The 12630-nt window shown below is 40.6% G+C and overlaps 3 protein-coding genes across 3 annotated transcripts; 1 reads left to right on the top strand and 2 right to left on the bottom strand.

The window, feature by feature from the left end:
* Positions 1–52: 52 nt before the first annotated feature.
* On the bottom strand, positions 53–2486 carry sap25 (Sin3A associated protein 25). The gene is made up of 4 exons (XM_023346841.1): positions 2253–2486; positions 2063–2180; positions 1907–1995; positions 53–876 (listed from the first exon to the last, which is right to left on the bottom strand). Exons 1-4 carry the CDS (start codon positions 2277–2279, stop codon positions 124–126), a joined length of 987 nt encoding a protein of 328 aa, XP_023202609.1. The 5' UTR covers positions 2280–2486; the 3' UTR covers positions 53–123.
* Positions 2487–3223: 737 nt separating this feature from the next.
* LOC102225723 lies at positions 3224–7056 on the bottom strand. The gene is made up of 18 exons (XM_023345968.1): positions 6929–7056; positions 6797–6852; positions 6636–6725; positions 6386–6510; positions 6168–6305; positions 6026–6091; positions 5791–5961; positions 5623–5719; positions 5343–5548; positions 4917–5276; positions 4716–4833; positions 4384–4589; positions 4193–4310; positions 3949–4118; positions 3812–3879; positions 3610–3728; positions 3387–3539; positions 3224–3323 (listed from the first exon to the last, which is right to left on the bottom strand). The coding sequence occupies exons 1-18, from the start codon at positions 6949–6951 to the stop codon at positions 3277–3279; spliced, it is 2331 nt and encodes a 776-aa protein (XP_023201736.1). The 5' UTR covers positions 6952–7056; the 3' UTR covers positions 3224–3276.
* Positions 7057–9235: 2179 nt separating this feature from the next.
* LOC102225462 (somatostatin-1-like) lies at positions 9236–11799 on the top strand. The gene is made up of 2 exons (XM_005804803.3): positions 9236–9540; positions 10938–11799. The coding sequence occupies exons 1-2, from the start codon at positions 9304–9306 to the stop codon at positions 11139–11141; spliced, it is 441 nt and encodes a 146-aa protein (XP_005804860.3). The 5' UTR covers positions 9236–9303; the 3' UTR covers positions 11142–11799.
* Positions 11800–12630: the final 831 nt, after the last annotated feature.

Below are 12630 nucleotides of genomic sequence, written 5' to 3'. Positions count from 1 at the left end.
ACAACTAGGTAAAAAAAAAGAATGACAAATTGAAGTCTTTTTCGGAGGATAAACTGCCCAGTTTGAGGCCTCCATAACCAAATCAAAGACTCATTCCAAAAACGATCCTTTGGTTCGACGCGATCACTGCATGGCATCGAAAGTCGTCGCCTCCCTGAGGCTGAGCAGAACCTGCACAGCGTCCCCTTCCAAATCTGTCAGCATCCGCTCCTCTGACCTGCCCTCCATCCTCTCTTGTTCCAGTTTGCTCTCAAAACCTGTTGGACACGCGGTCATATCCTCCTGAGACCCGACGCCTCCGTTCTCCTTGATGCAGCTTCCTTTTTGTGAACTGTAACAAGTTACTGATGGTGGGAAAGTCTGGCATTCTAGTTCTGTTTGAGAGGTTTGGGACTGCAGAAGATCAGGAGGTGTTGCTGTGTTTCCTATTAAATCCTCCACTTGCTGAAAGCTGCTCAGTAGAGTGTTAGCAGCTTCATACTCTGCGTCTGACCATTTCTGTCGCTCCTCTGACGCATCAATGCAGAAAACCTTGTTTGCCCCCTCCAGTGAACCTGTGCTAAAATCTCTGGGATTTGACTTTAAAGCTCCTGGGAAGTCAGCCTGTGCAGCGGCGACTCTCTCCTTGCTCTGGGGCGCCTCCTGGTGGTGGAGTTTCAACAGGCTGGTAATAACCTGGTCCTCCTGCTGAGTGAGCTGGATGACCACAAACCTTGGCTGCACCTGAGGAGGGTGGATGTCCTGGAATCTCCAGCTTGGGCTGCCCAGGTTGTTGGTGGGGTGAGGTCCGGCCCTGAATGGGTCTGGGCGGTTAGGAGGGGCGACGCAGGCAGACATGATGGGGGGAGGAGTGTTGAGCTGGGAGCAATCAAAAGCCTGATTGGAAAAGTGAAAACAATTAGCAGGCTTTACGGTATGTTTTTATAAACTCAGCATTGACCCTTCTCTTCAAGAGATGGGCCAAGTTTAATGTGGCAAGCCATTTTGAAAATTTTAAATGCTTGTTTTTTTTATGCAAATGATCAACCATTATTCATATATTTTTAAGTGTGTCCCTTTCAATCCTTTTGGTTCCTTGAGTTTTTAAACATAAAATTGAAAAGTTTCTGTGTTTGTCTACTGGTAATTATGACTTACAGCTACTGAAAACCTAAAATTTAGAAACAAATACATTTTTTTAATACGGAGATTTCAGACAAATACATATTATATCCATGTTCTGTAAAGTACACACATTTAGCAATTGGTCTGGGCTCCTTCTGCATTAATTACTGCATCAGTGGCATGGAGGCAATCAACTCGGTTGATGGAAGCCCAGGATGTTTTGATAGCAGCCTTTAGGTTATCTGCAATGCTGGTTCTAGCGTCTCATTTTTCTTTTGAACATTCTCTGCAGGGTTATCAAAGCAGTATCGGTACCTTTGGCAATGTGGTCCTGCTTTTAAATTAAATCAGTTCATAAAGCTTGGCAGCAGACAGAAGTCCTCTGAAATGTCCTCAGATGATGGTGGAGACTTTGGACTCGGGAGGAAAAAATAAAGCACTAAAAAAGTGGTCTAAAACCAGCATAAGACAAGTCTCCTTTAACCACCATTGACTGTAGAAGTTTCACACTGGACCTAAAGCGACTTTGATTTGGTGAAGCTCTTCTTGCAGAAGAGACTTCAGCTGAACATTTCTATCACAGCTGTTGTGTGCGCATCTCATTTCAACCACACATTTTGCTTTCACTGTCAAATAAATATGCTTGGATACAGCAGTCTGAACAGCCAGCTTCTTTAGCAGTGAAACTCTTAAGGTTTCATTAACCGTCTGCTGCTCTCCTGTCAGCAGTCTTCCCCGTGCTTCTGCACTTAAACTCTTAACTTTAAAATTTTCTGAGATCTTGATGCATGGACTGACTCACCATTTTCCTACTCAGGCTATTATAGATCCTCCTCCCGCAGGGCAGAGTGTGGTCCGTGTAGAAGAGCTCCACGGGACTCATTGGGTAACCTGAAGAGAAATTAGCCGTCACTTATTGTTCAACTCAAACATTTACATTAACATAGAAGTGACCAACCTGGGTGAGCATCTCCCTGAAAGGCGTGATGAAAACGTGTGGGCATGTAAAGAGGCAGGAAGGACGGGTGCTGCAGGGTCCTGGTGGAGATGGGTGCCAGGACGGTCTGCCTGGCTCTCTGTTTCAGGACGAACGGCGAATGAAATTAATAGACCCCGACTGAAGCATTAAAGTCTGAGGGGGAACTCACCAATAAACGTGCTTCGCTGTAGCTCATGGTCGTCTAATTAATTCAAAGAAACGCAAACGGACTCGTGGGTTTTTAGAACCATCAAAAGTAAACAAGCTCGTTTGTTGCGTTTCCACTGGCGACCCCTGCTGGTGGAGTGACGAGACTACGTTCGATGAAAAAGCGCGGTGAAGTTCTCAGTTTAAAGGAGAGACCTCCAAGTCACCGAGTCTCTGCCCTAAATCAGGGTTTAGATCAGGGGTGTCAAACTCCAGTCCTCAAGGGCCGGTTAGATGTGCCTCTGCTGCACCACACCTGAATAGAATAATTAGGTCATTAAGGCTCTACAGAACTGATCTACACAAGGAGGAGGTAATTAAGCCATTTCATTCCAGTGTTTTGTACCTGTGGCACATCTAAAATCTGCAGGACACCAGCCCTTAAGGACTGGAGTTTGGCACCTGTGGTTTAGCTGTGCTCCAACACAGCTGAACCAGATTGAATCACCTCTTCAGCAGGCCATCAAGTTAGACAAAGGCCTGGTAACAAGCCAGACGTTTGATTCAAGTGTGTTTGAGCAGGACAGCGGTTTGTATAGTTTGAGGCTCCCATTTTCAAAGGACAAAAAGACTCAAGCCATTATAAAAATGTTACATTGGTAATCTGGCTATTGTGCTTTATTGCTGTGCTCATGTACTTGGTGGACAGGAGATTAGCCAGTGGGCTTTTCTAATTTCAATGTAGTGCATAATATTCAGAAAAAACAAAAGTTTTCTGCAACAATGCCTGTACTTCACAAAAGTATTAGTCATCCTGAAGAGTGCCACTTGACACCTGTTCTACACTGATCCAGAGTAAAGAATGAAGTGCAAGTTGTAGTTTTCGGAAAACTTGCTTCACAGGCCAGTTTTGCCTAGTGACCATAGGTCAATCTTTAAGGACACTAGAATGGCCCGATTTCTTTTTCCATTCTGCTTAAAAATAGGCACAGCTACTCAACAGTACTTAAAGCTTTATTCAATGAAACAGTAAAAATTACACATTCTCAAGCATAATGAAGAAGCTTCTTTACTTGGAAGTTTCCCTTAGGCCCTACAAGTAGAGGAAAGAGTTAGACAGGTTTAAAGTTTCAATTGCAAGAGTTTACTCACTTACCTTTACTGAACTGGCCAGGTTGGTTATGAACCCTGTAAACTTTGATGTAACGAGCAGTAGGGTAGAAAGGAGGCCGGTGCAAGCTGGGACTTCTGGTTATTTGGGGAGCAACTGTGGTTGTAATTTTAGTTGGAGTCACAGTAGCTGGAACAGCTAAGAAATACATTTAGTTTAATTGACATTACTTAAAACTACATCCAAGTTCTTAAGCAAGCAAATATACCTTTTGTAGTTTCCACAAAAGGGATTATGTTGCCAACACCTTCTTCGTCAGATTCAAATTTGTGGCTAGAGAAGAGTCGGTGGAGACTAGCTAGAGGGTACATGCACTGCACGGTCATTCTGTGGGGGGGCAGGAGAGTTGAGACTGAAATTAAGATACAACTAGAATGTGGTGCCAGGAAGTGCTGCCTTGCAGGACATACCCTTCAACAGCATTCTCAGAAGTGTCAAAGTAAATCTTGTTTTGATAAGTCACGTTTTCCTTTGCCAACTGAGGGGGGAACAAGAGTATTAAACACTTGACACTCTGCAGTTAGTTTTAATATTGGGTAATATTTACCTCAACAGTGGAACCACAACTGTGAAGTGGAAATGAGAAGAGCACTCGTGCACCATCTACTTCTTTGGGTACACACAGGCTGTTCACGAGATGGAAGTGTGCTGGCCTCTCGTCACTTGGAACAGCAGACAGATCAACCACCACAGTCATCCACCCATTAGTTGAACACACTATTGGAAAATAACCACCAGTTAGTATTCACAAGCCTGGCAACCTCCATTACAGTAATATAGCTTTTTCTTACTAATGAACTCTGTGGTATTAAACAGGCATGTCTTGATGGTGGAAGTCAGGATGTCAGCAGTTTCACTTTCCCTCACAAGGATTGTAAATGTCCCGAGAAAGCCTTTCAGACCAATATCCTTCAAGAAAAGGAATTTCAATGTCAGGCTTAAAAACTCAAACTTTCTAGATGGGCCCAGTTGCTAATATTACCGTGTATTTGTATCCATGTGTGAACAGTGGAACACTGAGCAGCAGACTTTGACTGTCATTGCTCATGGTGTAGCCACGGTTGGCTGCCAGAGCTGGGGTTAGTCGATCTGAGCCAATCGTGAAATCCCACAGGTAGTCAAAAGAGCGATAAGCCAACTTGAAGTCAATCCCAGACTCCGTACAGACCACATCAAAAGATGGAGGAGCTGCCAAACAAAACAAGTTGCTAAATATTTAATTTAAGGGAACCAAGTCTGGATATGACCCCTCCTGACCCCACTAGGGACAAGGGTGTTAGAAAATGGATGGAAGGAAGTCAGGATATGACTTACAGACGGCCTTTAGTGCTGTGACTGAGATGGTGTGGTAGTATGGCTCGTCTCCAGGTGTGACAATCAGGGTGTAGTTTATGTCCAGTTTGTGCAACATGGCTGCATTCTCTTTGGAGAACTAAATATATTTAAGAAAAAAAAAAATGTTAGAACCAGGTTTGCATTATGACCCCACTGGATGATGTTCTTAAAGACACTTACCTCCTGGATTACAATTGGGTCATGCAATGGCACCTTCAGAGTGTAGCTGTGGCTTTGGTTGGAATGTCTGACTTCTGTAAGGGTGTATGCGATGGAGTCACTGAAGGGCACTGCAAATTCCTGCCCATTCAGCTGAACAGAGGTCAGCTCAACATCTCTGGGAACTTTGCCTAGATTGATTGAGAATGTGCCATCTTCTACATCTGTTTGGTCTTCAGTGATGAGTGGAGATGACAGGAGGGGTGTAACAAGATTCCTGTGAAACCACAGCACGGTCTCTTCATGGCGTTCATCCACCGACGTTTGTTTCAAGTAGAGGTCGAAGATGTAGAACTCAAAGAGGCCATCACTCACAAAGCTCTGAAATTGATTTTAGTTAGACGCAAGTCAAATATGCAGGAGACTTTTATAGTCAAGTGTCTTTACCTTCCTGTAGCCTCCTTCAGCATTATAAGGGATCCCAATTTGGACAGTCGAGTTATACCTTTTCATAATAAAACCCTTCTGTACCGCAGCAGCCTGCTCCATAAGGTTGCCATTGAGGCCAAAACTAATCTGTGTTTTGCCAAGACTGGGATAGAGTGCTTCTGGAGTGCCCCAGATCATATAGCCACTGTCATATGACCCTTCATCTGTTTGGAGAAAGTCATTTTACTAAACTGTACATCTTTGTAAAAAAAAAAAAAAAACAGCTTAGTTTACAAACCCTTGGAGCAAGCAGCAATCAGGTCAACCATAACAAAAACCCAGCTTTTCCGTGAAAACACTGTTGCATGGACCACTTCTACTGGAACCCCAGTCACCTAAGACAACATGCTGGTTAAACACCATGTTGGGAGTAGGACATTGCAAGTAGCTGGAAAGGGCCTTCTACCTCAGTACGATAGGAGTCAGGTTGACCATACGGTGTACGAAACACAATCCTGTCATGGACAAGATCAAATATGTAGCCCTGCTGTCGGGCTTGAGACAGGTTCATGGGTGGCAACCGCTCATCTGGATTTTGAAAAGTCACCTGCCAGTCTTCAGTGGAGGGACTGTCCAGCTGTAGAGACAGACAATTAGAAAGTTGCTAATCCAGAAAACCAATTGCCATCATTGATACATACAGGGCCGAGGGTGCTCCAGCCATCACTTAACCCAGATTGGCAGGGAAGTTCATTCCTTACAGATACCTGTGGCAACATGATTAGAGGGTTTAAAAACAGGGGTGAGGGCTTAAGGAGGGAGGGAGACTTAGGGAAGACAGACCTCCATGTAGTTGACCTCACAGGTGACCTCTCTAGGTGACCAGGGCAGAGGGGGTGAACAGGTCTTATTGAGTGCATAGTAAGCATCTATTCCTTTATAGGAAGTTATCAGGTTAAATCTGAATGAAAAGTCAGCACCCTGAAACAGAGTTGGAAATATTAGCCAGGATGAACAAGGAACCTTCTCTAAAGGTCAGGAAAGCTGGTTTCTTTCAGTACCTTCTCAGTATGACAACTGAAGTAGGATGCCCTGAGCTCTACAAGGCCCAGGAGAGAGAGAATACTGATACTGTAACCACATTTTGCTGCATAATGCTCAGTGATGGCATACGTTCCAGTTCCATCTGAGAAACATTTAGCAAAGACATTTCACGGGTTATGCAGTCAGTTATAAACATGTTCAGCCTAATTTGTCTCAAACCACTGCCATCCTCAGTGCCCTGAGCTGCAGCAGAACAGGAACACTAACCTACAGCCTCAAAGCGAGGAACTTCTCCAGTGGCAGCAAGGTCAACAGCTATCATGAAGTAACGATCATGACATTCTAGTCGAAGAACACCTGTGGAAACACATAAGTTATAGAGAACTCTTGTCTTAGAGTCACTGTAGGATAAACAAGGAGCTACCAACCTTCCACGAAGAAGTCACATCCTGCAGTGGACCACAAGGACAGGAGTAATGCCACACTGTAGTTACAAAACAAAAAGTGAAAAGATAGCTCAAAAATCAAAACCTGATGTACAATAAACCACAAAAACCTACCTAAACATCATCTTGAAAGCCATAGCTGTTGATGTATTGGTGTCTAACGCTAGCTTAACAGCTAACAAACTACACCTACTGACCAGTACAAGCACAAGTGAACCACTTGTTTTTCACCAGACATGCACCATGAAACTCTGTCCTCTGCCCAACCTTTTATAACACCATTTGTCCACAAAGCAACTAACAATCAGCTGCCTCCCAAGGTGCAGCCTGTCAGTAATTAAGTCAGTGACAGAACAGCTCCTGCCAATGTGAATGGCAAAATTTGTCCAGTAGTAAGGACTCAAATATGCCACTATTTTTTGGTATTTAAAAGAGATTGTAATGCTGTTTTCTTTCAGCCATGCAATTGAAGATAAAAAGAAAGATATTAGATCAATTTAGAAGCAAAACATTTAACCATTTTTTTGTTGACAAATTTCATTATTGCTTCCTGTTCTGACATACTACACATATACTGATAGAAACACATTTTAAAAATTAATAATTTCTTGCTTACATTTTCAGCTTTTTCAAAGGTATCGGGTTTCTGAACTTTTAAACGTGTATTTTGATACTAGTGCTGTCATGCTATCTTTATCATCTGACTTCATGGTTATTTCTTCAATCGATTTGCACTTTATGCTGTTCTGTCCCAAATTTTATATCAATTAAAGATATTTTAGCCACCAATCATCAGAGTGAAGATGGAGAAACCAGTTGGTATCGGTTCTTTCAAATAGCCACTGACACAGAATAACCAGCAGAGGGCAGCAACGCCAAAGGGGACTGGAACCACTCTTGAGAAAATCGGCACATATCTGTTATTAACCTCGTTGGCCTACGAACAAGCTCAACTTGTTCGGGATTTTGACTCATTGCCAACATGAATGACGCTAAGAATTCATTCATTAGTTATTCAAATGTATTATTAACTTAAATAAACCTTCACTAGTTTTCACAAACACCTTGGCAGGATAGACAGCTGTGACCTGATCTTTACTCCTCCTGCTCAGCTGGATGCCTGCCTGGAAAATGCTACCTTAAGTCAAGACATGTTTCGCTTAAAAACTGAGTAATCAGGTTTATCAGTGAGAGTCCTGTTGAGAAGGAGGAGGAAAACCTGCAGAAAAGGTCATCATCGAATTAAAGAGTGTTTCCAGGAGACTGCTGTTGAGGAGAAATGTTCACATTAAATTTCTCTAAAAATAAAATTGGTAGAACATTTATTCTTGATTTAAGACCTTCTGCCTTCTTAGAAAAACGCGTAACCTTTTTTAAACCATTTGTAATTGTCATCTGCACTATTGTCCACCATCCACCACATTTGCTGGCACTAAAGAATTAATCAAAATAATATTTTATTAAAGAAGCATAACCACAGAGTGGAAATTTGACAAATATCCAAGTGAGTCCACTTCTGAAAATAAAGTTCCTTGAAGAGCATTGAATTTCATTTTAAAGTTTTCAAAGTCTAAAAATCTGAGAAAACTAAAACTGAGAACAGAAAAATCCCAGACTTGATTTTTTTTCTCCCTTATTTACAGGATAAAAGTCAGAATACCTGAAAAACAAGTTGTTTTCCCCTATTCATCTTTAGATGAGGACTCTTTTCTTTGGTTAGTTCATCACAACTTGAGTTAGAATCAATGAAATTGTCTTTTTTTTGTATTTACTCAGGTTATCTTTGATATTAAAAGTTACTTGATGCTCTGGAACATTTAAGTGTGACACATGTTTCCAGGTAGGATGGAACAGAATAAAACTAAAAGCACTCACAAATCCATGTGGTGTAATATCACCTGAAACATCTTCTTTGGCTACTTTTATAAAACATTTTCCCCTGTAGATCCTTTAGGATAGCTGAACCAGGTGAAGACATTCCCATCTCTAAACTATCTGCCAAAGCTCAAAAATAAAAACCAGCAGGCTCCTGTGCATCTGCCTTGAGTTTCTCCGCTTCCCACAAACTTCTTAACCTTTCTTTATTTAATTTCTAAATACAAGTTGTGTACTTGCAGCGTGACATTTAGGCGTTAAATCCCTTAAATTTCATCTTCCTCTTGACTCAAAGTGATAATATGAGCAGTGGGCGAGTAACATTTGAGTCACATCGGGTCAAGAACAGCACCGCGCAGCAGGCAGCTGATAGGACTCCTGCACGCAAAACTGCTAATTGGCTGCTAATTGTGACAAACATAATTAATATAATTACGTTAAAGTTTAGATGAAATGTAAAGATGCTTCAGTGTGTGTTTAAATCACCCACAGTCAATGTTTGTGAGTGTTTTGAGGTTTTTATTTATTTTTTTGTCACAGTCAGAGATGACAACCGGTCATCTCCTCCACCAATCACATCCCTCCGTTGGCTTGAGGATGAGGGAGATTTGAAGATGAAGGACTCTATTTATCAGATCTGCACAGCAACCATCGGCCACACATCGCTTGACTTGTTGGGGTTTGCCAGATTTGGGACAAACTCGGCTTCGGGGTTTGTGAAGATGCTTTGCTCTCAGATGAAGGTGCTTGTTGTGGCTTTGTGCTCCTCCATGCTGGCGCTCCACGTCAGCTCTGCTCCACAAATGGATGAACTCACGGAAACCCTACAAGCAGAACTGATCAGTGATAAGGTGAGTTCAATAACCAATAGATCTGTTCCGATTAGATCGACGCTTGGAAGATACTGCGGACATTTAGTCGTTTTTATTAAAATTCTATTTGGACTGTGTTGGATGAAAATAGCTTTGATTTGACAGATTTTTTTTTTTTTAAATTAGCCTCAAGTGTCTAGACAACATAAAAGTTGGAACATTTATCATAGGAATATGAATTATCGTTAATTTGTGAAATTCTCATAATCAGCTGCATGTTTCTTTAAATCCGAGTATTTTCCTATGTTGCAAATTTCCCATTACTATTCAGTCTCTTGCTGTTTTTTTGCTTTTATACTTTTACCTTGCTTTGCATCTACATACTTCATTTTTCCTCAATTGCTGCTTGTTTCCCTGAATCTCCACAGAATAAATATTTCTGTCCTTATTCAGTCACTGATGAGGCATATATGAGTTGGGGATGATGGGTTGATGGATTACATTTTCTTTTCCATTACAAAATAAAGTCAGTAAGAAAATTTGAGATTCTACTTTGTGTTTAAAGCTAAACTATTGAAATTATGTGAAATAACGTGGGAATGCTGAAACTGCCTTGTTTTTCACATTTAGTTTGGCTCAGGATGTTCATGCGCTAAGAAAAACAGCATCTTTGTCATTAAATTTATTTTATAAAGTACAAATTTGCATCCTTTACACATGGCATGTCTGCCGCAGATCAACATGTTATTTTGACATTTACTATTGACGCTATTCCCACTTTTTCTCATCTTTTAGACGTTTTTTTTTTTTTTTTGTTGCTATACTTACTTCATCCTTAATCTTAAACCGCGAAAGCTATAACAAATATACTAAAACAACAACAAAAACAGTTCCTCCGCCTTTTTATTCAAAGTGACACTAATTCTGTTTAGAAAAGAAGAAAAATGCCTTTTTGGAGGAAAGGCTGTCAATTTCTAGGTTTGTCCTCCGCAAAGTGTAGCGACACATATTGGACAACAGTGTGCGTCAGTTTTTAAGTGAATCTTAAAAACTACTACTGAAGTAGTTTTAAAAGACATTATTTGAATATGAAATTATTTGAATATTAAATATGAATATGTTCCATTTCTATGCCAGAGTTTAGGAAGCAGACGTTTTTTAATGCTACAGGACCTGTCTATGACGCATTATACATTTACTCAGGACTTCATTACAACCCAATGCTACTATTTTCAGTAAATCATCTATGTATTAGGGTTGCTATTTAGTTTATTTATTCTCATAAAGAGTGGAGCTATGGAGGCAGTCATTTAAGTGTACAAAACCAACCCAAAATACCCATCATAAATTAGGTTGAGGTTTTTCTAAGTAATCAGACAGGAAGGGGGAACCGGTAATGTCATAAACTCCAGTTTCCCGGTTCTGTTCTCCATCAGGATCTAACCGGCTTGCTCTTGCTGAGGCTCATGTCTGAACTGACGGCGTCCAGAGGAGAAGAGATGCTCCGCGAGCAGGAGGAGGAGGAGGAGGACGAACTCGGAGGCAGGCAGAGGCTGATGAGACGACACATCCGCTTCACCCACCGAGAGCGCAAGGCAGGCTGCCGAAACTTCTTCTGGAAGACTTTCACCTCATGTTAGCATGAGACGCATTGGGACCTCTAAACGTGGAATAATTACGTTTTTCAAACGAGTCGCTGCAAAGTAACAAGTATGGCTTTGGTCACCTGAAATGTATAATTCAAAATATTTAAACTCTTCTGAAATAAAAGATAACTTTTGAACCTCCATTTACTACGTCAGGTAACATATTATTGTTACTGAGCCAGGAAAGTAACGTAAATGCATAGAAGTGTCTTAATACAGAGCAACTCATGCACAAATAACAACATGCATTAAGATAAATATCCACCCTTTTACTGCACGTTCAATAAAATACGTGCTTTTTATTATTTAACATGTTTATTCAGCCCCCCCAAGAAACAGCGCCAAGAGTAAATCTGACACTTGCAGGACCGGTTCACAACATCTCAAAAAGCACATTAATGAAGTCGGCGTAATTCAGGACCTTAAAAAGTCGTCCGAGCAACAACGAAACGTTTACCTTTAGTGATGGAACTGCAGTAAAAATACTTCACGAGGTTAAGTAACAGGTGAAATATCCGAACCGTTTTAGCAAAAGTCACAGTCAACCAAGCAGGATCATTACGACGCCGAGATGAAATCCTTGAGGTAAGGCTTTCAAATCTGTAGCCCTTTAGGTTTAAAAAAAAAAAAAAAAAGGACGGAAAACAGGGATGCTACACATTTTCCATTTCATGTTTTGCATTTCTTAAGTTTTAAACATATTTTCGCATCTAAGGTACAAAAACATTTACTGTGGTTTTCTTTATGATTTGTGTTCTTATCAGTGTCCCCAAAATTGTACAGAAGATCCATTATGTGACCTGCAATAGTTGTAAAGCTGTGGAAGTGTCCAGGGTTTCTCCTTCAGAGGGTCTAAAACATCAATGTGCATGAATCAAAATTAGATTTTGGAGCAATTTATCATTCACAAAATTCAGATAATTAGCTACAGAAAAATGGGAAAATAAACAAGAGTCCATATCAGGCATGGGCCGATTTTTTCTTTTTCTTTACAAAGTTATGGCATTAAAACAAGAAAACAGTTAAATTAATGAGATGCAAGACCACGGAATTTTCTCTGGTTGGATGGACCGAGAGTAAATCAGTGCTGCCCCTCCCCCACCTGTTGTTGAAGATGGCTGCTGTACTTCCCCTTGCTTACGTGAAAGGTAAATTTGGTTTCAAGGAAATAATTCCAATATATATATATATATATATATATATGAATAATTGGAATTATTATTAAATAATTATAATAATTGGAATTATTATTAAATAATTATAATAATTGGAATTATTATTAAATATATATATATATATATATATATATATATATATATATATATATATATATATATATATAAATAAACAATCAGTTATGCTGTGTAAACCAGGGCAGCACAGACTTTTATTACCGTAAAGGTAGCTGATTGCAGACTAGCTACATGTGCAGATAGACCGACTATTTCTGCTACCAGTGTCGCGCTAAACAGCAGAGCGACAA

The sequence above is a fragment of the Xiphophorus maculatus genome, chromosome 14, assembly GCF_002775205.1.
Source record: "Xiphophorus maculatus strain JP 163 A chromosome 14, X_maculatus-5.0-male, whole genome shotgun sequence".
NCBI classification, from domain to species: Eukaryota; Metazoa; Chordata; class Actinopteri; order Cyprinodontiformes; family Poeciliidae; genus Xiphophorus; species Xiphophorus maculatus.
Note: the sequence above shows the minus strand (reverse complement) of the source record. Positions and strands in the feature narration are given on the sequence as shown.